Here is a 27,929-nt window from a genome sequence, read left to right as displayed (position 1 = left end):
TCTCCCCAGCTGGGCAGAGGGCACTTCACCCCCATACCTCTCCTGGCACACCTGGAGGCCGCAGTCTGGAGCGCTGGTTTCCGGTGGGGCTCTGGAGCCAGCCTGCTTGGGTTTGAACCCTGGCTCTGTCCCTCTGAGCTAGCTGTGCCGCCTTGGGCAGGTGGCTTCACCTCTCTGGGCCTCAGTTCCAGTCATTGTGTTGGAGGATTAATAGCAGCACCACCCTCAGAAGTTTTGGTGAAAATTCTGTGAGTTCCTTCCTTCCTTCTGCATTCGGAAAATGTTTATTGGGCACGTACTCAGTCCCAGGCACTCTCCCGGGGACGTGAGATATAGCAGGAAACAAAGATGAAATCCCTGCTCTCACGGCGTTTCCATTCTCCTCCTGGGGAACAGACAGTAAACAAAATAAATAAGCAGTGGTGCTCAGACCTGAGCAGCATCGGAGGCCCTGGAGGGCTCGATATGCAGATTGCTGGGCCCCACCCCCAGAGGCCCTGGTTCAGTAGGCCTGGAATGGGGCCTGACAGTCAGCATTCAGACAAGTTCCCACCAGAAGCTCATGCTGCAGGTCCAGGGCACCACACTTTGAGAACTCTTAAGACCTGGTACAGTGCACCAGACAGCGACAAAGGCCAGCAAGAAAAGTAAAGCAAGGGAAGGGGTTGGAGAGTATCAGGATGGGGCAGGGGGCTGTATTTTTAAACAGGCCTCACTGAGTAGGGGACATTCGAGCAAAGACCTGAAGGAGGGGAGGAGGGAGCCATGGGAAGGTCTGCGAAAGAGCATTTGCAGAGCAGCAGGAACAGCTTGTGCAAAGGTCCTGGGCTAGGACCAAGCCTGGAGTGTTTAAGGAACAGAGAGGAGGCAAGTGGCTGGAGTGAGCAAGGGAAAGAGGGCTGAGGTGGTGTCTGTGAAGGGCGGGGTGCAGTTGTGCAGGGTCTTGTGGGCCAAGATGAGGGCTTTGCTTTTAACTGTGCATGAGATGAGAGCCAGGGGCAGCGTCCGAGCAGAGCAGGGAATGGATGATGTGACACATTTGTATGGGGTCCCTTTGGCTCCCGAGTGGAGAACACTGAAGGGGCAGGGTGCAAGGACGGAGATGGAGGTGGGGGGGGGAAGAGGCTATCCATTCATTCAACAGATATTTCTTTTTTTAAAATCATAATCGTTTTATTTTAATCTTTTAATTCTTTCACAGGGGAGTGGGAGCCCTGAAGACAAATTCCCCAGGTGTGGGGGAGGAGGCTTTATAAGCTGGTTCGGCTGGGAGAGGTCAGGAGTTAGGGCTGTTGCAGTAGTCGGGGGCGGGGGGATAGGGGAGGTCTGAGGATGCCGATGGTAGGAAGCACCCTTTTTTTTTTTTTTTTTTAGCCTTGTGGTAGGGAATGTGGGATCTTAGTTCCCTGACCAGGGATGGAACCCGTGCGCCCTGCCTTGGAAGTGCAGAGTCTTAACCGCTGGACCGCCGAGGAAGTCCCAACAGATATTTCTTGAGCGCCCTCTATGGTCCAAACGCTGTTATTGACACCTGTGATAATTCAGTGAAGGAAACTGCATCCCTGCCCCCTAGGAGCTCATTTTCCAGCAGGGGGAGCCAGACAAACAGCAATGCACAAAGTAAAGAGACCAACCATTTTAGGGAGCCAGAGGGGCCAGACTGGGAGGCCGAGAAGCGGTGGGACTCCCATTCGTTGGAAGGAGAGCTGATGGGACTTGCAGATGGAGTGAGCGTGTGGTCTGAGGGGAAGAGAGAAGTTGCGGTGACTCCAAGGCTGTTGGCTTGATGGGAGCTGCCGCTTACTGAATCGGGGGAGTTGGTGTGGTGCGAGGAGCACGGTTGTGGGGAGATCAGGAGCCCGGCTTTGGAGTCTGGGGTGCCTGAAGGGACCTGCTCACAGAGGGCAGTTGGATCTGTTAGTCTGGAGCCCAGGCTGAAATCTGGGCCGGAGACACAAAAGCGTAGAGGTGGCATTTAAAGCCGTGAGGTTGGGTGGGATGGGATGACAACCTCGAGGGAGTGAGTGTCACAGAGAAACTGGTGTCGGACCCGAAGCAGACACTCATCGTTGTGTGTTACTGCTGGATTCGCTCGCTCTTCAGTATTTGCTGCTGAAGCGTCGAGAAAGGGAGACGCTCACAGCGTTTGCCAAACTCCTGCTCTGCGCCGGGGCCCCTAATGGGGGACGCCTAGGGGCCGCCTTCCTTCTAATGCTGCCTCGCCTGCCTGCGCTAAGGGCGGCGCCTGGGATAGGGAACTAGTCCAGGACCCTAGGTTTTGCTCCGGTGACAGCTGCCCTCCCATCGTACCCCCTGGCCACAGCCCGGTGACCCAGGGCTGCCATTCGGCCCCCTTCTACCTCCCTCTGCCAGGCCAGGTCTGGCCACTCCTCCAGGCTCCTGGAAACCCCTCAGCTTCCTCTGCTTCCCCCGGGTTTCTCCCCCAGGTCCTGACTCTGCATCTCTCACAGTTACTGCAGAGGGCGCAAAAGGAGAGCTGGTTCAGATTCTTTCTCCTTACACAAAACCCGCGTTTGCACGGTCATAGCCGCACTGTTCACAAGAGCCCAAAGGTGCAAACAACCCTCGTGGATGAACACAATGTGAGATAGCGACGCAGTGGGGAAATATTCAGGCATTAAATGAACGAAGCACTGATCCGTGCTACGTGGGCGGGCCTTGACAACATCATCCACAGGGAAAGAAGCCAGACACCAGATTCCATTTCTAGGAAATGCCCAGAATAGGCAAATCCATCTAGACAAAGTGGATCAGTGGTGCTTTCGGGGAGGGGGAGGAGGGGGATGGGCTGACTCCAGAGGGTCTCTTTTTGGGGCGTTGAACGTGTTCTAAAATGGACCGTGGTCATGGTTGCACAAGTCTGAATATACTAAAAACCATTAAAGTATACGCTTGAAATGCATGAATCATATGGTATATGAATTAGCTCTTGGTCAAACTGGCTTCTCACCCCAGCCCCCCAGGGAACCAGTGTTGCCAGTTTGTTACCCATCCTGCCAGAACTATGCGTGAAAAGCCAACATCTTTGGATATATTCTCCCACCCGCCTTGTGAAAATGTTATTTTTATTTTATGTGTTTACCTCCAACTTTTAATTTTGAACAATGCCAAGCCTGCAGAGAAGGTCCCAAGACAAGAACAGTTAACAGCCGTGAACCCTTTGCCTGGATTTGCCAGTTGTGAATGTGCTGCTTCATTGGCTTTATCTTGACGCACGTACACTTTTTTTTTTTTTTTTGGCTGAACTATTTGCAGGTTGTAGTCATCATGATACTACAGGATAATTATAATCAAGCCATTTACCATGAGGCGATACTGTTATCTCATAGGCAATCCTTACTCAGTTTGCCCAGTTGTTCCAGTGATACCCTTCAGAGCTATTTTGGTTTTTTTAATCCAGGATCTGACCTTGCATTTAGTTGTCATGACTGCGTAGTCTCTCCTTTAATCTAAAACAGTTTCCTGGCCCTTTTTCCCCGCTTCGTGACTTTGACATTTTTTGAAGATTCCGTCTTGCAGGCCAGTCTTGTCTTTGGTTTGATTGTTTCCTAATGATTAGAACCAGGATAAACATTTTCTTCATTTTCTTAGACACCTCTTAAATATATATATATATATATATATATATATATATATATATACACACACACACAAAAGTTCTCTTACGTACAACATTCTGCACTTTGCTTTCTCTACCTAACAATGGGTCTTTGAGAGTCCTCCGTCTCGGTACATAGAGAGCTTCCTCATTCCTTTATAGAGCTGCATAATATTCCATGGAAAGGAATTCATGTAACTTATTTAAACAGTCCCCCAGGGGAGGACATTTAGGTGGTTTCCAGTCTTTTGCGACTGCAAACAGTGCTGCCGGAAATAACCTTGTAAATGCAGGTTTTCATTATGTGATAGTGTATCTGTAGCATAAACCCCTAGATGTGGAATTGCAGCCTCCCCACTTTTATTGCTTTTACTTGAGGTGCAATTTACATATGGTGAAATGCACAGGTCTCAAGCGTACAGTTGGATGTACAGCACATTTCCATCACACCACAAAACAACCTCATGCCCCTTCCCAGTCAGTCTCTCCCACCCCAGAAGCAGCCTGACTTCTAGTACTGTAGATGAGCTTAGTCTATTCTATAACTTTGTGTAAATGGCATCATACAATATATACTGTTTTTTTAAATTGAGGTGACATTAACCATTTTAAAGTGTGTAGTCAGTGGCATTTAGTGCATTTACAATTTTCTGCAGCCACCACCTCTGTCTGTCTAGTTTCAGAACATTTTCATCACCCCAAAAGTAACTCCCCATTTCCCCAGCATGTACTCATGTGTCTGGCTTCTTTTATGCATTTTTTTGGTAACATCTTTATTGGAGCATAATTACTTTACAATGGTGTGTTCGTTTCTGCTAATAACAAAGTGAATCAGCTATACATATGCATATATCCCTGTATCTCTTCCCTTCCCTCTTGCATCTCCCTCCCACCCTCCCTATCCCACCCCTCTCTGTGGTCACAAAGCACTGAGCTGATCTCCCTGTGCAATGTGGCTGCTTCCCACTAGCTATCTATTTGAAATTCAGTCATCCTGTGAGTATATCAGTGGCCACCTTCTTTTTAATGCTGAGAAGTGTACCATTGTATACCACCAGCATTTGCCATAACACATCCCCAGTCAGCTCAGAATTTTTCCATTCTGTGTTTGTTAAGGTCTAGGCTAAGCTGCTATAATAAAGAAACACCAAGGCACAGTAGCCCAGGCAAGATACAAGTTTATGTCTCCCCATAACCATCCAAAGGTAGGCAGCCTTGCTCCAGAAGGTCGTCAAGGGCCCAGGTTCCTTCCTTCTTGGAGCTCTGCATTCCCTTCAGTGTAGCCCTTGTCCCCGTGGTCAAGGTTGGCTCACTGCCGCCACATCCACGCTCCAGCCATGGGGAAGGGGGAAAAGGCTGGAAGGCAGGCTTTCTTTTCAGGCTGTCCCAGAAGCTGCACACCTCACATTCACCCCCATTCCATGAGAAAGAACACGATCATGTGACTACCCCTCGCAATGCACCTTGGGACCTGTAGTCTCAGGCTGGACTGCCTGTGGCAGCTCCAAGGCAAGGGGTGTGTTGCAAAAAGGACTAAGGGGAGACTGGATGTGGGGGGATAGTTATAAGATCCAGAGGTGTTCCCTTGCACCTAGGGCAGCTGACCTGTCCCCTCCCCCACTCTCTCCCAGCTGGGTCTGGGTCTGCTGTTAGTTTTCATAATCCCCTCCGCCCTGGCCTGATGCTGGGAGAAGTGTACTTTTTTACAACTTATTTTTCTAAATAAGTAATTAATTTAAAATTTTTTCATTTTTAATAATGTCAAATTACAGGCCTGAAGGAGGCGCTTCCCAGCTGTTTGTAGAAGGAAGGCCTGGGCCAATGGGGAGAGGGGCAGGCGAGGGCATTGAGGACAGGGGCTTACGGGAAGGAAAGGGATGATCTGAGGACCACGTCTGTGATGAGAGATGGGGGAGGGTGTGCAGGGCTGGTGCCAAGGGGTTGGCAAGGGGCAAGCAAATGAGGACAAAAATTATGTGGAAAGCTTGAGCATGTGAGGAAAGGGTTAAACTGAGCTGGGGATTGCTGAGGATTGTTGAGCATCTGGAAGGTGCCGGCACCCCCTGAGCCTGTGGCGGGGGTTGGGGTGGGGAGAGTGTTTGTGGGGGGATGGAGAGTCATGTTACTCTTCAGGCACTCCAGAGATTGATTGATAGATATTTAGTTATTTTTCGGCTGCTCCACATGGCTTGTGGAATCTTAGTTCCCCAACCAGGGAGTGAACCCACACCCTCAGCAGTGAAAGCACGGAGTCCTAACCATTGGACCCAGGGAATTCCCCACTCTGGAGATTTTAAAAAGCTCACGGTCATGGTGGGTGCATGGGAGGCCATGGAGAGGATGGGCACCCTCACCCCGCTCCAACTTGCCCCACAGGATGGATGGTAAGCGGCGACCGGGCCCAGGGCCTGGGGTGCCCCCAAAGCGGGCCCGTGGGGGCCTCTGGGATGAGGATGAGGCATATCGGCCATCGCAGTTCGAGGAGGAGCTAGCGCTGATGGAGGAGATGGAGGCAGAGTGCAGGCTGCAGGAACAGGAGGAGGAGGAGCTGCAGTCGGCCCTGGAGGGGGCTGCGGACGGTGAGGCCTAGAGCAGGAGCCCCTTGCACCCCACGCCTGTCATGCCTCTGAGCCGTGGAGCTGACCTGTACCCTCTAACTGCCAGCCCCTGGCTCACTTTGAGCTCCACAAGGGGCTGACCTTTGACCCCATGTCAGTAGGCCACCTCTGTTTCCTGTCACTTCCAGTCTAACTTTGACCCTTGACTCCTCAATCTCTCTCGAGTTTCCGGCCTGATCCAGGCCACGACCTCCACCTGACTTTCTTTTCACAAACCTGATGCCACCTGCGGGATCGCTGGCAGGGCGGGGAAGGCAGTTAGTACTTATTTCCGAAGCAGGACCACAACTCCATGGAGCCCTGCTTCCCTCTCCCGCGTCCAGGGCAGCTCTCCCCGACAGCCGTCGATGCCCGATGGCTTCGGCCCTCCCCGCCCCGCCTGGACCCCCAGACAGAGCCCCTCATCTTCCAGCAGTTGGAAATCGACCATTACGTGGGTGAGTTCGGGGGACAGAGGCCTGGTGGGTGGGAGGAGGGGCCCTGGGCTCCCAGGTGGAGGCTGGGTCAGGTCAGCCCCTCTGGCTCTGTGGGAGGAGATGGACACAGATAATCCCCGCCCAGGTGACCAGGGCTGTGAGAGGGAGGGACAGGGCTGGGGTGGGGGCATCCTGGAGGAGGGGGGCATCTTCTAAATGAGGCCTGAAGGAGCTGGCTCCTCGCAGAGGGGAGAGGCGTGTGGTGTGTCCATTCATCCATCCAGTTAGTCGGGAACAAATGAGTGTCTGCACTGAGGCAGCCCTGTTCCAGGCAGACCAGGTCCCTGCGCTCAGAGGCTCACGTTCTAGAAGGAGAGGCAGAATAAGAAAGGAAGTGGATGGGAATTCCCTGGCGGTCCAGTGGTTAGGACTCTGTGCTTTCACTGCCGAGGGCTCAGGTTCGGTTCCTGGTCGGGGAGCTAAGATCCCACAAGCCGAGCGGTGCGGCCAGGAAAAATAAAAAGGAAGTGGAACGTGAGGTGGTGGTGAGGGTAACCGAGGAGCATCGAGCAGGGCGGCGGTGCTGGACCTCGCGTCATGGAGGTGCAGGAAGGCCCTTCTGAGGAGGCAACACGGAGCTCTAGGGGTGTCTGGGAAAGCGGGATTCCCGGCAGAGGGCCCTGAGGAGGGAGTAGGTCTGGTATGTTTAAGGAACAGCCAGGAGACCAGTGAGGCGGGAGCGAGGGGCGAAGAAGGTGGGAGGTGGCGGGAGATCCTGCTGGCCCACTGAGGACCTCGGGGCTCCATTCTGAGAAGGCTGGGGAGCCTTTGGCAATGGAGAGAGCCCCTCCAAGCCCTGACTTGTGTTTCGAAGACTCCCCTGTACGAGAGTGAAAAGACAAGCCACAGGCGGGGAGGAAACATTTGCGGTCCATAGGTCTGACAAAGGACCAGTGCTGCGAATGAAGAACATTCAGATCTCAAGAGAAAGAAAACAATCCAGTTCGAAAGTGGACAGAAAACTTGGACAATTCGCTAGAGGATCTACGATGGCAAATAAGCACATGAGATGATGTGCTGTGTCATCAGCTATCGGGGAAATGCAAAGGACAGTCACCACGGGACACAAACGCACAGCTGTGAGGAAAGCTGAAGTGAAATATACCAACACCAGCACGTGCAGACGAGGCTGCGCAGTGTGCTAGGAGCTCCTTGTGCTCGGTGGGGCCACAGTTTGATGCAGCCGCTCTGGGAAACAACCTGGCAGTTTCCTACGGAGTTCAACCTACTCTTTTTTATTTTTCTGGTGGTAATTGAATTTTTGGTTTTTTCCCCAAGCTTTATTGAGATGTAAGAGTTAAACCTACTCTTACCATAGAATCTGGCAATTCCACCCCTAGATATTTACCCTAGAGAAACAAACACCTACATTCAAACAAAATCCATGGGTGTTGATAGCTCTATTCATAACCACCCCAAACCAGGAACAACTCACATGTCCTGCAGCAGGTGAACGGATAACATATCACACAGTGGTTCTCCACAATAAAAGGGAACAAACATGACAAATGCAACGACACGGATGGATACCAGAGGTGCCATGCTGAGTGCAAGAAGCCAGACCTAGAGGGTTATGTACTGTTTGACTCCATTCTGTGGATGGTCTCAAAAAGACAAAATCAGGATGACAGAGAACAAACCAGCGGTGCCAGGGGGCGGGGTGGAAGCAGGTGTGATTACGAAGGGGCAGCATGAGGGAGCTGTTTGGAGTGACAGGACCGTCTTGTACCCCAATTTGGTGGTGGTTACATGAATCTATCCCTACGTTAAAGCTCATAATGCTGCCCACACAAAGTTGATTCTACTTTTGAAATTTGCAAAAACGGTGGGGGGCTCCCTCTAGCTGTGCAAGGGGAAAAGGACTGTAAGGAGGACAGGGGTGGGCACGTAAACCAGGAGGGAGGCAGGCACACCTTTGAGGTGTCCGAGACTGCAGCCCCTGCCTTCCTCTATGACACCCCCAGGCCCAGCACGGCCCCTGCCTGGGGGGCCCCCGCCGTCCCAGGACTCCGTGCCGGTGATCCGCGCCTTTGGGGTCACCGACGAGGGAGTCTCTGTCTGCTGCCACATCCACGGCTTTGCACCCTACTTCTACACCCCGGCACCCCCCGGTGAGTGGCCCCGACCCCGAAGACCCCTTCTCGCCCCTACCGCCTGGAGGCCCCCTGCACTTCTGACCGGCCCTCCCACACCCAGGGTTTGGGCCTGAGCACCTGAGCGACCTGCAGCGGGAGCTGAACGCGGCCATCAGCCGGGACCAGCGCGGCGGCAAGGAGCTCAGGGGGCTGGCCGTGCTGGCCATGGAGCTGTGCTCCCGGGAGAGTGAGTGCTGCCCCAGGGGCCAGGTGGGTGGGGGTCCCTCCAGGCCGGTGCCAACCCGCTCCGTCTGCAGGCATGTTTGGGTACCACGGGCACGGCCCCTCCCCGTTTCTGCGCATCACCCTGGCGCTGCCCCGCCTCGTGGCTCCCGCCCGCCGCGTCCTGGAGCAGGGCATCCGCGTGGCCGGCCTGGGCACCCCCAGCTTCGCGCCCTTCGAGGCCAACGTTGACTTTGAGATCCGGTACGGCCCCCGCCTCGCTCCTCCAACCTTCGCCTCCTTCCCCTCACCCCCCCCAGCCAGCCTCTGCCCACTGACCCTCATCCCCCTGCAGGTTCATGGTGGACGCGGACATCGTTGGCTGCAACTGGCTGGAACTCCCGGCTGGGAAATACGTCCTGAGGCCGGAGGGGAAGGTGCGTGGGTCCCCGGGGTGGGGTGGGGGACACAGAGCCGGGACCCTGCAGACGCTGACCCACCTTGTCCCCACAGGCCACACTGTGTCAGCTGGAGGCGGACGTGCTGTGGTCGGATGTGGTCAGTCACCCGCCAGAAGGGCAGTGGCAGCGGATCGCACCTCTGCGGGTGCTCAGTTTTGATATCGAGTGCGCTGGCCGCAAAGGTGTGTCCCCGGGGCCTGGGGGTCCTCCCTCCCTCCTTCCGGAGGTTAGTGATCTGCCAGGCTCACCCCGGGAGTCCCTGCACTTCTTCAGCTCACTCAGGGAGAAGGGAGTAGACACACAAGCAGACAGGTTATTGAAAGACTCACAACGCGAAGGAGGAAGGTGATGGAGACAGACAGGGCTGCTTCAGACAGGTGGGCAGGGGAGGCCTCGGGCGAGGGACTAAGCTTCGTGAAGAGGGAGGGGCGGGGAGAGCATTCCCTGCAGAGAAAGCAGCAGGTGCAGAGGCGCTGGGGCAGGTTGGCCCAGCCTGTGGGGGGTGCGTAAGAGGGCCCGGAGCTTCAGGCAGTGGGGGCGCCAGGGTGGATTGTGCAGGCTCTGCAGGCGGTGGGGACAGAAAGGAGCGGGTGGGCCAGGGGAGATTTAGAGGTGCACCCCCTCGATGTGCCACGAGGGAGCATCAGGGGTCAGGTCCCTGCCTCCCCCTCCTCCCTCCCCTTGCAGGCATCTTTCCGGAGCCTGAGCGGGACCCTGTGATCCAGATCTGCTCGCTGGGCCTGCGCTGGGGCGAGCCAGAGCCCTTCCTGCGCCTGGCGCTCACCCTACGGCCCTGCGCCCCCATCCTGGGCGCCAAGGTGCAGAGCTACGAACGGGAGGAGGACCTGCTCCAGGTGGCTCTCGTTCCGTGCCCCCGACCCCCATTTTCCTCAGCTCCCCACACCGCACCTCCCAGGCGTGAGGCCATTTTCTGAGCCGTTTCCCCCCTGGATTTGTTATTTTCAGAAGCACCTTCCCAGTCTTTCTTCCACGGGTGGGAGGGCTCTTGGGCTGCTCTTGGGGACTTCCAGAACATTCCAGGAGTGGGGAGGATCCATGGCGGGGTTGACCAGGATGACAGCCTGGGTGACCCGGTGTGCTCTTGCCTCAGGCCTGGTCCGCCTTTGTCCGCATCATGGACCCCGACGTGATCACTGGTTACAACATCCAGAACTTCGACCTTCCGTACCTTATCTCCCGGGCCCAGATCCTCAAGGTGTGGCAGGCGGGTGGGGGCATGGGGCTGCCCTCAGACACCCCACTGAGGGCTCAGGGTGTGGGCGGCTTTCCAGCAGCTCCAGAGGCCTCCCCAAAACCCCGGCTCTGGCCCTGTCCCTGCCCTGTTCAGAGCCCAGAAGGTTTCTGTGGCTTTTGCAGAGGCGAGGAAGCATTCGTGGTTAAGTAAGAGAAGGCTCGTGTATTTGGAGGGGCACACTGAAGCGGGCAGGGGTGCAGTGCCTCGTTCTTCGGGCTTTAAAATATGTCAACAAAGAATAAGGAAAAAAGGGGGTGTCCTTGAAGTAGGTGGCAAAACCTTGATGCTTGAATCTGGTGTGGGCCTGGGGGTGCGTATGAGCTTGCAGGGGCTGCCGTAACAAAGCCCCACGGTTGTGTGTCGTCTCTCAGTGTGGAGGCTGGAAGGCCAGTCAAGGTGTCGCAGGGTTGGTTCCTTCTGAGGCCTCTCCTGGCTTCTGGTCGCCTCAGACATTGCTGGAGTGTACATGGCACTCTCCCTGACTCTCCCTTCTGTGCATGTCTCTGTGCTCCAATGTCCCCTTTTTCTAAGGACACAGTCATATTGGATCAGGGCCTCCCTAATGACCTCAGCTTAACTTGCTCACCTGCAAAGACCCAATTTCCAAATGAGGTCACATTCTGAGGTGCAGGAGTTAGGACTTCAGCATCTTTCGGGAGGACCCAGTTCAACTCCTAACGGGGTGTATTGTGTTATTTTCTTCCTTTTCTCTATGTTTGGCCAGTTTCATAATGGAAAAAGCAAACAAGCACACTTTAAGGCCCCCAGCAGCTCCAGGGAGAAGCCCACCCCTGTCGGCCTGGCGTTTATACTCCGGCCTCCGCTCCCTTCCCTTGCTCTCCACCCCCAGCCTCATCGCTCCCAGTCCAGCTCAGGCCTCTCCTCCACACCTGGCCCCGGCTCATTCACTGTCGCCAGTGCAGACCTGGCGCTCCACACCGTGCCGTGCTTGTGCTCCCGCCTGGCCGTCCTCCAGGCCTCCCACCCCGAGCACCCGCTGCTTCCCCATCAAGCTCAGCACCATCCCCAAGTCTGCCCCTCCCCCCGCTCCCGCAGCCAGAGATGCCGCCCCCCAGCCCCTGGGCACCGTCCTTGCCCCTTCCCGCCCGCAGCCCTCAGGCCCCTGACTCTCCCTGTCCCAGCCTCTCCCATCCGTGCCTGCCCAGCCGCAGAGGGTCCTGCCCCAGAGCCGCGGCACTCCCAGCAGGAAGGGAGGGTGGCACCGCAGGGGGTGTCATGGGTTGTCTGGTCACCGTTGCTGTGGCTCAGCCCTGCGGATCCCACCGCCACAGCCCTCGCCCTCCCCACGTGCTGTGCCCCCAGGTGCAGGCCTTCCCCCTCCTGGGCCGCGTGTCCGGCCTCCGCTCCAGCATCCGGGATTCGTCCTTCCAGTCCAGGCAGACCGGCCGGCGGGACAGCAAGGTGGTCAGCATGGTGGGCCGCGTGCAGATGGACATGCTGCAGGTACGGCCGGGCCGGGTGGGGGCCGCCCTCACAGGGCCGCTGCCCCGGGGCCGCCGCCCACCCGCTCCCGCCCCTCGCTGCAGGTGCTGCTGCGGGAGTACAAGCTCCGGTCCTACACGCTCAACGCCGTGAGCTTCCACTTCCTGGGCGAGCAGAAGGAGGACGTGCAGCATAGCATCATCACTGACCTGCAGGTGCCCGCGCCGCCCCTCCTCTCTCCCCACCCTCCCGACCTCGGCCCTCAGCGCCCGCCTACCTTCCTGGCCGGGACGTCCGCCTCCGCTGCTCTCCTGACCGTCCCCTTTGGCTCCTCCCTTCGACCTCTGATCTCGCTGCGCAGACGGGCCCGTCCCTCACCACCCCCGCGACCTCTGGCATGGCGACCTTTGCTCCGCTGCCCTGCCCCGATCTCTGGGCCGCACTGGGTCCTCAGGCTGTGCCCTCCTCGCCTCCTTCCTCCCGCGCTGTCGCCTCCCTGGCCCCTAACGCCCGCCCCGTCCGCAGAACGGGAACGACCAGACGCGCCGCCGCCTGGCCGTGTACTGCCTCAAGGACGCCTTCCTGCCCCTGCGGCTGCTGGAGCGCCTCATGGTGTTGGTGAATGCCATGGAGATGGCGCGCGTCACCGGCGTGCCCCTCAGCTACCTGCTCAGCCGCGGCCAGCAGGTCAAGGTCGTGTCCCAGCTGCTGCGGCAGGTCAGCGGGCGGAGCCCAGGGCGGCCCAGCCACCACGCTCCCCGCTGAGGGGCCCTGCCCGCGCCCACCCACAGTTCCCGCCTTTTCCCCTCCCAGGCCATGCGCCAGGGGCTGCTGATGCCCGTGGTGAAGACGGAGGGCGGCGAGGACTACACGGGGGCCACGGTCATCGAGCCCCTGAAAGGGTACGGCCCGGCGGCGGGGTTGGTGGGGACGGGGGGGCTCCCCACCCTGACTCCTCCCGGCCCCCCAGGTACTACGATGTCCCAATCGCCACCCTGGACTTCTCCTCGCTGTACCCGTCCATCATGATGGCCCACAACCTGTGCTACACCACGCTCCTACGGCCCGGGGCCGCCCAGAAACTCGGGTATGGTGGCCCCCCTCGCCACGTGTACCCCGAGACCACCCAGGGGCCGGCCTCAGGCGGGCTGGGGCGGGGGATCCAGAGCTAGTGGGGAGGGGAGGGGACTGGCAAGAGGCGGGAAGGGGGGGGTCCTGAGGGGATGGAGGAGGAGCCCGGGAGGCCAGGCGTCATCCCCACCACCTTCGTTTCGGCCCAGCCTGACCGAGGATCAGTTCATCAAGACGCCCACGGGGGACGAGTTTGTGAAGACGGCGGTGCGGAAGGGTCTGCTGCCCCAGATCCTGGAGAACCTGCTCAGCGCCCGGAAGAGGTGGGCTCTTGAGCCCGGCCGCCCACCCCCGCTCAGAGCTCAGCCTCTCTGGGGCGGCCTGGCAATCCCTGTCCATCATGGGTGCACTTAGCTGCAGCTGTGCCTGAGTTAGAACAAGGAACCCCCTGCGGGCAGCTCCCTCCAGCCCCTGTGCTGGGCACCTCTGTGCAGCGTGCAACCTGCACAAGTGTATGTGGCACCCCTTTCTAGAAAGGCACCCTGACCAGTGCCCAGGCCCGGGCCTCTCGTCTGCCCCTGAGGCCTGAGATGCCACCTGAATGGCCTTTGCCTCCCCCTCCTCCTTCTCCTCCCAGGGCCAAGGCCGAGCTTGCCAAGGAGACAGACCCCCTACGGCGGCAGGTCTTGGACGGGCGGCAGCTGGCGCTGAAAGTGAGCGCCAACTCTGTGTACGGCTTCACCGGTGCCCAGGTGGGCAAGCTGCCGTGCCTGGAGATCTCACAGGTGAGTGCACCGCGGCAGGTAGGGGACAGACAACCACCCCTTGGGGAGAACCAGGGCTCAGTGTAGTAGAGGTCAGGACCCAGATGGCCCCAACCCGCCGACCTTTTGGAGAGTGGATGCTTGTGCGATTGGTTCATTCGTTGGCTCAGCGAACACGTGCTGAGCGTTCACTGTAGGTTGGGCCTTGTGCCCTGTGGGTCCAGCAGGTGACACAGTGGATGAGATTTCCTCCCCTGGTGCCCAGCCTTGCGGGGACACAGATGGTGACAGGAGTAAATGTGTATGGGAAAGCAGTTGGCGCTCTGCAGACAGATAAATTCCGGGAGGGCTGGGGTGGGGTGGAGTGGGGCGGGGCGGGGGAGGCAGAGGCCGAGGGACTGAGGGAGGGAAGCAGTTTTGCTCATTCTTTTCACCTGTCACACAGTCACCTGACAGCCCCTATGTCCCTGGCAGTCTGCACCCCAGCCCACCTCCTCCCCTGGTCCCCATGAGGGTGGGGGAGCAGAGAGCAGGTTCCCTCCCTCCTCCTGATGGGAGAACAGGGCCGTGTGTCTGTCAGGGGGGGCTGGGGCGGGGCTGGGGGCTCACCCAGCAGCACGGTCAGGCTCTGGCAGTTGATTCGTGGTATGTTCTTGGTCACAGTTGGAACGGGCACGAGGGTCCCCTGTCCCGTCCCTGTTTGAGGATCCCAGGGAACAGGCACGAGGGTCCCCTGTCCCGTCCCTGTTCGAGGATCCCAGGGAACGGGCACGAGGGTCCCCTGTCCCGTCCCTGTTTGAGGATCCCAGGGAACGGGCACGAGGGTCCCCTGTCCCGTCCCTGTTTGAGGGTCCCAGGGAACGGGCACGAGGGTCCCCTGTCCCGTCCCTGTTTGAGGGTCCCAGGGAACACGCACGAGGGTCCCGTCCCGTCCCTGTTCGAGGGTCCCAGGGACGCTGCTTGGCCGGTGCCAGGGCAGTGCTCTGTTCTGAGAGGGAAGGTGGGCATAACAGCCCACTCCCTCCCTCCGTCCCCGCCACAGCAGCATCCTAAGCCTGTTTACTCTGCTGTTCATACAGAAAAACAGAGCCACGGCACGACCACAGAGCGCCTGAGTCTGAGGTTCTGCCACGCTGGGATCAGTGCCTCAGCTCATGGCCTAAGAGATTCTTAGAGAGGTCTTCTGTCTAGCTCCTTCCGCTGGGGTTTGGGTCCCTGCACATTCCAGACTTGGTTACCTCCAGCCACGGGGAGCTCCCTTCCTGAACATTGTGTCAGTCCTCACATGGCTGTGGGTGGAACACTTGGAAGAACTGGAAGTGGGTGGGCCTTATGCTGGGAGGGGCCTGTGCACACACACACACACACACACACACACACACACACTTACAGTTCAGGGGCCCCCAAGCCCATCCTCAGATCCAGTGATTCACGAAAATGATTCCGAGAACTCAGAAAAGCTGTTATACTCATGGTTATGATTTATTATAGTGAAAGGATAGGGATTAAAACCAGCCAAGGGAAAGGCACATGGGGCAGAGTCCAGGGGAGACCAGGTGGAAGCTTCCAGTTGCCTTTCCCAGGGTAGTCCTGCAGACGGCACTTATTCCTCCCGGCACTGATGTGTGACCCTATACACGGTACTGCCCATTGGGGAAGCTCCCCTGAGCCTTGGTGTCCTGGGTTTTTATTGGGGGTCAGGTGCATGGAGCGCCATGTGACTGACCTTAGTTACTCAGTCTCCAGTCCTTCCAGACGTCAAGCTGGATACCATGTGGCCCAAGGCCCCACCATAAATCACATTAGCACAGATCACCTGATGTGACCCAAGGTCCCAGAACAAAGACACTTGTCAGGCAGGACACTCCAAGGGCTTAGAGCAGCGGTGCCCACCCTTTTTGGCACCAGGGACTGGTTTCGTGGAAGACAATTTTTCCATGGACCTGGGGTGGTGGAGGGATGGTTTGGGGATGATTCAAGTGCATTACATTTATTGTGCACTTTATTTCTATTATTATTACATTGGAATATATAATGAAATCATTATACAACTCACCATAATGCAGCATCAGTGGGAGCCCTGAGCTTGTTTTCACTTGCCACTCACTGATAGGGTTTTGAGATGCGTCTGCAAGCAACTGATTTATTATGGTCTCTGTGCAGTCAGACCTCTCTGTTAATGACAATCTGTATCTGCAGCCGCTCCCCAGCGCTAGCATCCCCGCCTCAGCTCCACTTCAGATCATCAGGCATTAGATTCTCACAAGGAGCACGCAAGCTAGATCCCTCGCATGCGCAGTTCACAGTAGAGTTCGTGCTCCTGTGTGAATCTAATGCTGCAGCTGATCTGACAGGAGGCGGAGCTCAGGCAGTAATGCGAGCGGGGGTGGGGGGCGGCTGTAAATACAATCGAAGCTTTACTTGCTCGCCCGCCTCCTGCTGTGCGGCCTGGTTTCTAACAGGCCACGGACCGGTACTGGTTCATGGCCGGGGGTTGGGGACCCCTGGCTTAGAGGTTCCCTCCCAGGAGCCAGCCAAGAGCCAGGCCTCTCTTTGAGCGAGGTTAATCTCTTACAGTAGGCCACCCTTACTGCTCTTACTGGCCCTTCATAAGCTCTGGGGGCATCTCCCATCCTCCTTGGTGGGAAGAAGTGGATGTTTGGCTGTCAGGTTCCAGCCCCGAGGGGAGGCCAGGCAGGAGGGTGTGGCTTTGCTTCCCCTGGGGCTTCCTCATAGCAGCTGTTGCTTCCTGGCCTTGTCTCTCTGTCATTTCCCTCTCAGCCCCTTCCCTCTGTCTCTGTTATGTCTCTGTTTCTTAGCCTCTTTCCCTATTTCTGTCTCTCAAGCTTATGGGGACAGCAGAGTGGAATAATAATTTTTAAAAAAAGAGTACTGAGTCATTCCAGAAAGAAGTTAGAAAGAAAAAGGAACATAGAACAGGTGGGACAAATAGAAGACAGTTAGTTGGATAGTAGATTTAAGCTCAGATATAATCAGTAATTACACTAAACATAAGTGGCCTCAATGCTCTAGTTAAAGACAGAGGTTTTCTGGGCGGATCCAAACAAAAACAGAAGAGTCATACCTGTTTCTCCTTAGTGTGTCCCTTCTCCTCCCCCAGCTTCAGTTTCCTTATTTGGAAAAGAACGGTCTTTCCATGGCCCTGGTACAGCACCCTACCTTTGGGGGGACATTTCTGATTGCCCAAGGATAGGGGGATGGGACCAGGAATGTCAGTGGTCCTGCACCACGGAGAGCTGCGTGCAGTGTCCACAGATCCTCAGCACCTCCGTGGAAACACTGAGCTGATGGCCTCTTCTGGCTCCAGCCTTTCCACCCCTATTTGCTGTAGTCAGTTCCTCCTCTGTGCCCAGAGCTCTGGGCCAGGGACCTACTTCCAACAGACCATTAAGGAGCAGCTCAGTAGCCGCATTTTGCAGATTTGGAAACTGAGGCCCAGAGGGGCAGTGGCTCATCCATACTCACACCTGCAGAAAGTAGCAGAGGTGGGACCCTGAGCCCGTGTTCCCTGGGGACGGCCCCTGGGCCCTCACTCTGCCTGATTCTGTCTCTGACAGAGCGTCACTGGGTTCGGGCGCCAGATGATAGAGAGAACGAAGCAGCTTGTGGAGTCCAAGTACACGGTGGAGAACGGCTACAGTGCCAATGCCAAGGTCAGGGGCCTCCTGCCTGCCCACTCTGGCCTGAGACAGGCCTGGGGTTGGTGTGGGAAGTGCCGGGGCCGCCAGCATCTCCCCAACCCTCTGGGTCACACGTGCCCCTCCCCAGGTGGTGTATGGTGACACTGACTCAGTCATGTGCCGATTTGGCGTCTCCTCTGTGGCTGAGGCCATGGCCCTGGGACGGGAGGCTGCGGACTGGGTGTCTGGCCACTTCCCCTCACCCATCCGGCTAGAGTTTGAGAAAGTAAGTGGGGGCCCCCCAGTGCTTGGAGTGGGCAAACGTGGGTCTTGCCAGTTTTGGGGGGGTCTCTGATTCTCAGGGTGCCTGCAGAGTTTGAGTGCATTTGGGTAGGGTTCTACTGCATCAGCATCCAGGAACGCCCATTGTTGCTTATGTCTCCATTTTGAGGTGCGCTGATCTGGCTGCCCCTGGGTATCCTATTGTTTGAGTTCATCAGCCCCAGTTTTATTTAGTTATTAAAAAAATTTTTTTTGGCCATGCTGTGCGGCATGCAGGATCTTAGTTCCCCAACCAGGGATCGAACCCACACCCCCTGCTGTGGAAGCATGGAGTCTTAACCACAGGACTGCCAGCGAAGTCCCTTATTTTTAAAAAATTTATTTAAAAAAATTTTTTCTTAAGCCCTAGTTTTGAGATATTGTGTTGCCTGGATCCTCCTGAGTTTGGGGACCTTGGTTTTGGAAACCTCCAAAAGCCTTGGGCTTTGCTATGCAGAACGGTGTCTGTTTCCTAAAGACGCCGTCGGTCTCGGAGCGTCTCTGGTTTTCAGGTGTTTTCAGGGGCTGTCCTGTGCAGCAGGGGCCCTGACGGGGCAAACCCTGGATCGGGGCACCACTGTCCAGTGCTCCCTGCCTCCCAGTGTGCGACAGGCTTGGGTCTGGGAGCCCTCATGCCGGATTCATCCCCCGCGTTCAAAGCTGGGGTCAGGCCTTGGGGTACACCTCTCAGATTTGGAGCCTGTCAATTTGGGGAGGTCCCTGCCCCAGGGCTCATTCCCTGCCCTTAGTCTCCTCTCTGGGGGGGTGCTGCCTGGTCTCCCCCATCTGCCTCAGGTCTGTTTCAGGCCCCCATTTGGGGCTCTCCTGACTTCACCCCAGTGTCTGGATCTCGGGCTTTAGGGTCTAGCTTTTTCCCAGCCCATTTCTGACCTGGGGTCCCTGGAATGCTGAGGGTGTCCCCCTGAGCTGAGGTGCTGGGGTCTTAGGGTCCATCTGCCCGTGTCCCAATCCTGTGTCCCAGGGACCATCCCAGTCTGGCCCTGGCTGTTTCTGGGGAAGCCTCAGGATGGGGCACTGGCCCCCGCAGCCTCAGGGGCTCTCAGCCGCGGGTTCCCCCCAGGTCTATTTCCCGTACCTGCTCATCAGCAAGAAGCGCTATGCGGGCCTGCTCTTCTCCTCCCGGTCCGACGCCCATGACCGCATGGACTGCAAGGGCCTGGAGGCCGTGCGCAGGGACAACTGCCCCCTAGTGGCCAACCTCGTCACCGCCTCTCTGCGCCGCCTGCTCATCGACCGGTGTGTGGAACCCTCACCCGGACCTGCAGCCCGGCTTCTCTTCCCTCAGGCCCAGGAGCCCAGCCCCCAGCCCCTCCTCCCTTGGGGACACAGGTGTCAGGCCCAGCCCTTTGTCGGTGGCGGAGCTGTGGAAAGAGTGTGGGGTCGGACAGCTGCGGGTTCCGGCCCTGCCTCTGCCACTTGGCAGCCTGCGGCCGGGCAGGGCCCCTCCCCGCCCCTGGAGCGCATCCTGGTCCCCCAGCCTCAGGGCAGTGGAGATGCCAGCCGGGCGGCTGCAGCCACTGGTGACGCCCTGGTGACGCCTGTCCGTCCGTCCGCCCTCCTGCAGAGACCCCGCGGGCGCCGTGGCGCATGCGCAGGACGTCATCTCCGACCTCTTGTGTAACCGCATCGACATCTCCCAGCTGGTCATCACCAAGGAGCTGACCCGCGCAGCCGCAGACTACGCGGGCAAGCAGGCCCATGTGGAGCTGGCCGAGAGGTCAGCCCAGCGCGGGAGGGGGCGGGACCGGCCAGAAATAGCCCCTCTCCCGCCAGCTGGGCCCACCACTTCCTACCCCTCAGCCTGCCCCCACCATCCCACCTGCCCTCACCCGGCCCGCCGCCCTGGTCTCCCCGCAGGATGAGGAAGCGGGACCCCGGGAGTGCGCCCAGCCTGGGCGACCGTGTCCCCTACGTGATCATCAGTGCCGCTAAGGGCGTGGCCGCCTATATGAAGTCCGAGGTCAGGCCCACCTGGGCTGCCCGCTCCCGCCCAGCTCTCCTCTGCTCTCACTTCTGCTTTCCAGGCCTGGTGGGGAGGGTGTTTCTCTCCGCAGGCCCCACGGGGCCTTGAGAACCGCCCCGCAACACACCCCGGGGAGTTGGCTCCGCTCCGGACCTCCCGGTACCCTCTGGAGAGGCCCCCCACCCCACCCCTCTTACTCTGACCCCTCCTGGCTCCATCCTGCAGAAGGGGGCCTAGCCTCACTGCACAGAGCGAGAGTGCCTGTCTTACCACCTGTTTCTGTGTCTCTTACTGGCTCCTTGATCCTGGCTCTCCAACTTGTAATTCTCTTGGATTCGTACCCTCCCCCATCCTACCTGGATGTCCAGTGACCTCTGACCCCCCCCCACCCCTTTGTCAGTCCCCAGCTCCTGTCCCGCTACCTCTTATCTTGGCTTCCAACCTTCAGCTCCAGCTCACATCCACCTTCACATCTCCTGTCCCCACCATGAACTCTGACCCTTCCCTGGTGACCTGAGGGCTCCTACCTGTGGACCCTAGCATGGATCACAGGGCCCGTGGCCAGGGACCCCCATGACTTCTGACCCCATCCCAGTCCGGGCCCAGTGACTGCCCCCCACCATCGCCCCCACTCATGACTGGAAGACCCACGGCAGCTCCCGGTACCCTTCACTCTGGCTGCCCGCTGTTGACCACAGCCCCTGCCCCCCTGCCTGGCAGGGACCGCAGCCCCTCATCCCTTCCCGGGCCTCTGTGTGTGTGGCTGTGGCCCCTCCACTCTGCCCCCCCGGTGAGTCCACCACGGCCGCTCCGCCCGCAGGACCCCCTCTTCGTGCTGGAGCACAGCCTGCCCATCGACACGCAGTACTACCTTGAGCAGCAGCTCGCCAAGCCGCTCCTGCGCATCTTCGAGCCCATCCTGGGCGAGGGCCGAGCCGAGGCCGTGCTGCTGCGTACGGTGGGGGGCAGCCAGGGAGGGGGGGGGTGTCCCGGGGCGGGGGGGCGGGGGAGGGCACCGGGCCCACCGCCTGCCTTCGTACGCAGGCGGGGACCACACGCGCTGCAAGACCGTGCTCACGGGCAAAGTGGGCGGCCTGCTGGCCTTCGCCAAACGCCAGAACTGCTGCATTGGCTGCCGCACTGTCCTCAGCCACCAGGGTGAGCACCATCCCCGACCCCGACCCCGTTTCCCCGGCCCTCCCACCTCTGCCATCACCCAAGGGCCCTGGCACCGGCCCCACGTGCTGGCATGGCTACCTGGATAAGCCCCGGCCCCCAGGTGGGGGGCTCCTGTCTGCAGGCAGCCCCACGAGGGTCCTGGGCCCCCCGCCCCGGGAGTTCCCCAGGGAGTTTTCTCCACACACTTGCTCCCTTGTTCTCTCATCATGGGGACTTTCAGAGGCCGGGATGGGCAGCGGGCGGGGAAGGGGCAGGGGTGGGGCGGCCCGGGCTGACCTGCCCGCCTCCCCTACCCCAGGAGCCGTGTGCAAGTTCTGCGAAGCCCGGGAGTCGGAGCTGTATCAGAAGGAGGTGAGGGGTCAGGGGAGGCGGGGCGGGGCCGCTGGGTGCGCAGCGCCGCCCACTCAGCCCTTCCCCCCAGGTGTCCCACCTGAGCGCCCTGGAGCAGCGCTTCTCGCGCCTCTGGACCCAGTGCCAGCGCTGTCAGGGCAGCCTGCACGAGGACGTCATCTGCACCAGGTGGGCCCAGCGCTGGACTGACCAGGTTCCTCCGAGCTGCCGAGGCCCATGGACCAAAGCCCCGGCTCCGGGCGCTCAGGCTTCGGCGCCCTGGCCTGCAAAATGGGCCAGCGCCCATCCCAGCCTTCTTGGGGTGGGGTTGGGGGCTGCTGAGGGGGGGGTGCTGGGCACCCAGTATCTGCCCGGGAAATGGACACACACACACGCACGCACACACACACACACACACACACACTCTCCTGGCCCCCTCCGCCAAGGCGGGGCCAGCCTTTCCCCAGGGAACGGGTGGGCGGGGCGGGTTCCCACGCCAGGTGCCAGGTGATATACGGCCGGTGGCCCAGCGCCTGAGCGAGCACCCGCTGTTATCGGCTCCCCCCATGCCCGCTGAGCAAACAGCCCATCGTGGGAGGGGGGTTGGGTGGGCAGCATACAGGGGCCAAAGTCCTGGGAACGGCCCCTGCCCCACCACTGGGCCGGGCAGCAGGACTCTGGTGTGCCCGGGCAGCGGCCGTGGCCCTGACCCCCGTCCTCGCCCGCAGCCGGGACTGCCCCATCTTCTACATGCGCAAGAAGGTGCGGAAGGACCTGCAGGACCAGGAGCAGCTTCTGAGGCGCTTCGGGCCCCCCGGCCCCGAGGCCTGGTGACCTCTGACCTCGGCCGACTCCCCACAAGGGCCTTGTGGGGTGGGATGGGTGGAGAATTAATAAAGTTCAGGCCTTTTGTTACCCGGTGCTTTGTGGTCCCTGGGGGGTCGCGGTCCACTGTCATAAGCTCTGGCCCAGATGGGTTAGCTCCACTCAGTGGGATCCGCCGACCCCCAGGAGGCCCTCACCGCACTCCTTCACCCTTCCTGCAAGATCCCTGGGCCGGGCCTCGACCCCACCCCCGCGAGCCCTCCCTCGAGGCCCAGTGAGCAGAGCATCTATGGGCACAAGCTCCTCTGGCCCGGCTGCCCCGCCCTCCAGGTGCTGACCTGTTTCCTCCAGGCCTGGGGCAGCCCCTGGCTTGGAGGCTCCCACTCCCCGGAACGACCAGGGGGACCCCCCTCCCATGTCACACACCCACAATGTTTCCACCTTGGGGTCCCCACCGGCTTTGGGCCTGGGTTTTTCTCAGGGACCCCAGCCCAACCCATGTCTACTCTGAGAGCCCGGGCCCCCCCACCTCTGACACCCCCCAGTGCTCTCGTCCGCCGGCGGTCTCTGCATGCCCCCACCGCCCAGCAACCCACTCCCCTCTGGTTCCTGGGTCCAGAGCCTCCCCCCCGTCCCCACTGACCACAGGACCCCTTGACCCCTCCTTTACTTTTTCAGGGTCCCCCCAAATCTGTCTCCTCTCCCATCTCCACTCCTTAGGGTCAATCCCCGGATCCCAACCCTGGGGATCCCCAAATCCAGACAGACCCTGGGCCCACCCTCCCTGCCACGTGACCAAGGGGTTGTGCAATCCAGCCCCCTCCCCTGACTCCCTCCCTGAGGGGATTTTCGAGGAGGGCTGAGCTCACAGCCGCCGGCACCCCTGCCCCCCCCAGGGGGCTGGGCCAAGATATAAATAGGGGTGGTGTCTGCAGGCAGCAGCAAGCCCAGCCCAGCACCACCATGCTCACCCTAGAGGCTGCACAGTAAGTGGGGGCCACCCGAAACTGGTACTCAGGACCCCTGCCTTGCACCTCACCTTTGACCCCTCTGCCGGGCCTGCCAAAGGGGTGGTGGTCTCTGCTCCACCCAGGGGGCAGGTGGGTGGGAGGGGAGGGAGGTGCACACTGTCTCTCACCCTTCCTGGATCTCTTTCCTCTGCCACCTCGATTCCTTCCTCCGTCCCATCCTTGTCTCCCCTGGACCCCAAAGATCTCTTTTCCTTGGGATGCTTGCTTCTCTGCCCTGCTGTCCTCTCCCAAGTGGCCCTCCATCTGTGTCTCTGTCCCCGTCTCCTTCGGAGTCTCACTGCATCCCCGACTCACTCACTGGGTCTGCTCACTGTGCTTCTCAGCACATCTTTTCTGTTTCTGGGTCTTTGTTCTCTGCCTCTTGCTCCCTCTCTGTCTCTGTCTCTTTCTCTGTCTCTCCAGTTTGTTTCATCTCTCCTTCTGTCTCCCCGTCTGTCCCCCACCCCATCTATCTGTGGGGCTTAATAAATACTTCCTACATCCCATGCCATGTGAATTGTCTCTCCACACCTTTCTCCCTTCCCTCCTCTCCTCTCCCCTCTGCTGAGCCTCTTCTGTGTTCTCCCATCTCTACCCCAACGTCCATCTCTCCATCTCTCTCCTCCGGTCCAAGATGGACCCATTTAACCGACTCGCTTACCAAGGCCCCCTCCCCGCCCCCACCCGCCCTCGGGCGCCCACATCTCTCCCGGGACTTTCTCTCCCTCACTTTCCCTGCCCCCGCCCAGCCTCTGTCTATGCAAATCCCGGGGGAGGGGGAAACATTTGCCTGGCCCCCGCCCCCCACTTCCTGTCCTGGTGGGGGTGAGTGTGGTGGGGCTGGTCTCACACAGAGACACGCAGCAGTGAACGGAGCTGTGGTGGTCACAGCTGCATCTGCCCAACCACTTCGAGACTCAGGAGGCTGAAGACTCCCCTGACATGCCCCTGTGTCTCTCCCCCTCCAGGCTTGACGGGCCACACTTCAGCTGTTTGGTGAGTTGGGGCCCTGGGGGTCAGGGAGGGGTGGGGGGACACACCTGGCCCATCGCGACCTCCCTGCCTCAGTTTCCTCCTCCACTCCTTCCTGTCCCTTTGTCTTTCTGACTTTTCCTCGGTATCTCCAAGGACCCCCTTCCCACCCACTCCATCACAGAAGTTTTTCTAACATCTCTTCCCTTCTCTCAGACTCTGGTCCACTTCCTCGAATGGGGAGGGGTGGGTCTTTGTGTCTTTGACTTTGTGTCCCTTCCTCCGTCCATCCCACATTTAGTAAATCTACTTATTCCTTCTCTTCTCTGCTTTACTTCGTATTTTCAAAAATTGAGTCTGGACTATTTCAGACACGCAGGATACTATACCCCACCCCCATAGACCCACAGCTCAGTCCAAGAAATAAAACCCCACTCGTGTGCTGGAAAGAAACCCCCTGTGGGTGCCCCTTCGCCAGCACATCCCACCCTCCTCCAACTTGAAGAGTTTTGCTTTAAAAAAAAAAAAAATGAGGTTTGCCTTACAAGTCAAGAAAGAGACACATCTTGTGTACAGCTCAATGAGGTTTTAACTTTGGCACACACCTATGTAACCACGAACCAGACCACGATATAGAACATTACCATCACTCCGGAAGATTCCCTCACGTCCCTTCCCAATCAATACACCCCTCTGATATTTTCCACCACGGATTAGTTTTGCTTGGTTTTGAGCTTTATGTAAAGTGAATCACACAGGGTGACCCCTTTTGGGTCTGGTTTCCTCACGCGACATCAAGTGTGTGTCAGACGTTGGTCCTTTTTTCTTGCTGTATAGTACTCCGTCCTAGGAACGCACCACAGTTTGTGTCCATTCTCCTGTCTCTGGGCACTTGGGCTGTTTCCCGTTTGGGGACTGTTACTAAAGCTGTGCTGATTATTCTTGAACAAGGCTGTTTCGCGGACATACGTTTTCAGTGCTCATGGGTAAATACCTTGCAGTGAGATCACTGGCTTATCAGGATGGCATATATCTAGTTTTAGACTTTAATTGCTAAAGCAACATGACTCTTGGGATGAATCGGAGTGATATGGAGGTGGATAAAACAAGCACGGAGAGCTTCTTTGCCTCTGTTAAAAACATGTCTGTGCCTCTCACCCTTCAGGCCCCTCCCCCTCCCCCAGGCAGGCAAGACTGAGGGAAGTCATTACACCTTCCCCAGCTGCTACAATGTCACAACTGTGTATCGGCGAGGTGCTGGGATTCCCGGGAGCCCACAGTCTTAGTAGGAGCTGGCTGCTGTGTCCCTTTGTGAGGCCCTGGTCTCTTTCTATGTGTCCCTACCTGTGTCTCTCATTCTGTGTGTGTGTGTGTGTGTGTGCGCGCGCGCGCGCGTGCGTCTGGGTCTGGGCCTTTTTGTGTTTCTGCTGTGTTGTATCTATCTCCCAACTCTGTATCTCTGGATGTCCCTCTCTTTGCCCCTGTCTCTGGTGCCTAGTCTCTGTGTCTCTCTTTCTCTCCCTCTCCCAGCCTGTCATAGTCTCCCTGCTGGTCCAGGGTGGGGTGGGGTCTCCCTGCAGCCTGGGTTGACCCCTTTTCTTTCCCAACCCCTATCAGTACCCAGATGGAGTCTTCTATGACCTGGACAGCTGCAAGCACTCCAGCTACCCCGACTCAGACGGGGCTCCTGGTGAGTGACCCTGGCCCAGCACCCTCCCCACCTGCCCCTTGGGCCCATTTTACAGATGGGAGAGCTGAGGCCCAGGGGAGGCTGTCACCTGGCACAGCAGGACAAGGTTAGCCCAGGCCTCCGGACCTCCTCCCCTTTCCTCTCCCACTCACCCGCTTGCCCATGCAAATCTGGGGTCAGAGATTTGCACAGCCCACAGTGGCCCCTCTGTGCCAGTGCAGGGGCTTCAAGGGGGAGGGGGCCGAGGCCAGACCTCTCAGCTTCTGATTCAGCGCCCTTCCCCCCAGATCTATGGAGCTACGGCCTCAGTCCGGCTGTCCCAGCCGCCTCTTATGAAACCTTTGACCCAGCTGTGGCCACCTTCAGCCACACCCAGGGTGTCCAGCTCTGTTACGGACCCTCAACCTACAGCCCTATGGGGAACCTGGACCCGGCCCCCAGCCTGGAGGCCCCGGGGCCTGGCTTCCCAGCATACCCCGTGGAGGACTTCACAAGCCAGGTGAGGGGCAGGGTCACCATGAAAATCCCCATCATTTGATTGAGGCTTCCTAGGTGCCAGGCACTACGTCAAAACCTGTGCACACAGGAACCCCTTCATCCCTCTGACGACCCTCTAAGGTTAAGCAGCATTAGTACTCCATTGCACCATCGAGCCAACGGAGGCACAAACGTGGGTCGGGGGCAGCACCAAAGACCATTATCTGTGTGGAGCAGGCTCTCGTGGAGGTGGCCCGGGCATCCCCTGGCCACGCCATGGAGATCTGAACCGAGGCCAGAGGGCAGGCTGTGAGCAGAGTGGGGAGGGCCACGGCCAGGGCCCAGGAAGAAGCCAAGGGACGAAAGCAGAGGGAGTGAGAGAAGGGGGGCCTCCCCCTGGGACGACAGGTAACCCTGACCTTCCACAGACCCTGGGTCCCCTGGCGTACGCCCCATACCCCAGCCCCGTGCTGTCAGAGGAAGAGGACCTCCTGCTGGACAGTCCCACCCTGGAGGTCTCGGACAGCGAGTCGGATGAGGCCCTCATGGCTGGCCCCGAGGGGAGGGGATCTGAGGCAGGTATGTGGGTGCAAGTGGGGTGGGAGGGACTCCAACTGGAGATGGGGGTGGGAGGTTAAAGGAACCGTGTCTTCCCAAGCAACTACTATATATACTCCAGCGCTGAGGGCAGTTCCCAGATCTGCCATCTGCTGGCTGTGTTGCCTTGGGCACCTGTCTCTACCTCTCTGTGCCTTGGTCTCCTATCTGTACAGTGGGGACGACAGTAATAGTGTCTATTGCTGGTGGTTGGGAGGATTGGGGGGGATCATACGTGTCAATGAGATAGCGGTGCTTGGCCCAGAGTTTGGCACTCAGTAAATCTTCACCGTCATCATGGACACAATAGCGAAAGAAATCGTCACAATATCAACTCCCATCTATTATTCAGACCCTGCTTCTGCCCCTGTGCCCGACCTCCATTACTCACAACCCCTGGAAGTTGGAATTATTAGTTACCTTCCCTATCTGGGCCTCAGTTTCCCATCTGTAAAATGGGCATTGTTATTATCATCCCTATCTCGTGGGGTTATGATGAAGCTTAAATGAGCTCATAATTGTTCAGTGCCTAGCGCAGCACCTGGTACTAAGCGCTTCAGAAAGATTTGTAAAAACACACACACATGCCTCATTTATAGCTGAGGAAACACCAGCTCAGAGGGGTTAAGTCACCACCCCAACGTCACACAGAGGTGGGGTTCTTGTATCCAATGCCTGCTATGAACCCCCCAACTCTGTGGGGCCCTTGCTGCTTAAAGGAGCCCGGGAGTCAGACCCCTTGGCCTCTCCCAGGATCCCAGTCCCTGTGGAACTGACACACTGAGAGACCCGGAGCTGGAGAAATGGCCACATTCAAACCCACTTCAGATCTCTTCACCACAAGTCAGCTCTGTCATAAGCCTTTGAGGAGCATTGCCAACCATTTCACAGATTCATCC

The 27,929-nt window shown here is 58.4% G+C and overlaps 2 protein-coding genes across 4 annotated transcripts in view; both read left to right on the top strand.

Annotated features, from left to right (window-relative positions):
- The first annotated feature begins 87 nt into the window (after positions 1-87).
- On the top strand, positions 88-22,374 carry POLD1 (DNA polymerase delta 1, catalytic subunit). The gene is made up of 27 exons (XM_060085648.1): positions 88-248; positions 5,996-6,198; positions 6,561-6,674; positions 8,678-8,824; positions 8,910-9,035; positions 9,106-9,274; positions 9,366-9,447; positions 9,524-9,653; positions 10,159-10,325; positions 10,583-10,687; positions 12,050-12,190; positions 12,274-12,384; positions 12,695-12,886; positions 12,983-13,071; positions 13,140-13,256; positions 13,450-13,563; positions 13,878-14,025; positions 17,583-17,678; positions 17,794-17,931; positions 19,048-19,223; positions 19,552-19,704; positions 19,845-19,947; positions 20,771-20,903; positions 20,995-21,108; positions 21,428-21,480; positions 21,551-21,648; positions 22,188-22,374. The coding sequence occupies exons 2-27, from the start codon at positions 5,997-5,999 to the stop codon at positions 22,291-22,293; spliced, it is 3,324 nt and encodes a 1,107-aa protein (XP_059941631.1). The 5' UTR covers positions 88-248; position 5,996; the 3' UTR covers positions 22,294-22,374.
- Positions 22,375-22,803: 429 nt separating this feature from the next.
- Positions 22,804-27,929, top strand: part of SPIB (Spi-B transcription factor) — a 33,493-nt gene continuing 28,367 nt past the window's right edge. For 2 of the 3 annotated variants that reach the window (XM_060085645.1, XM_060085646.1), the window contains exons 1-5: positions 22,804-23,270; positions 24,263-24,290; positions 25,884-25,956; positions 26,244-26,455; positions 26,862-27,012. In XM_060085645.1, coding sequence (XP_059941628.1) covers positions 23,248-23,270; positions 24,263-24,290; positions 25,884-25,956; positions 26,244-26,455; positions 26,862-27,012 — 487 coding nt within the window. In that variant the 5' untranslated portion in view covers positions 22,804-23,247. Of the gene's footprint in view, positions 23,271-24,262; positions 24,291-25,883; positions 25,957-26,243; positions 26,456-26,861; positions 27,013-27,929 lie in introns of those variants that run through there. The other variant, XM_060085647.1, reaches the window with a different exon arrangement.

The sequence above is a fragment of the Mesoplodon densirostris genome, chromosome 19, assembly GCF_025265405.1.
Source record: "Mesoplodon densirostris isolate mMesDen1 chromosome 19, mMesDen1 primary haplotype, whole genome shotgun sequence".
Classification (NCBI taxonomy): domain Eukaryota; kingdom Metazoa; phylum Chordata; class Mammalia; order Artiodactyla; family Ziphiidae; genus Mesoplodon; species Mesoplodon densirostris.
This window is presented reverse-complemented; position numbering and strand designations above follow the sequence as displayed.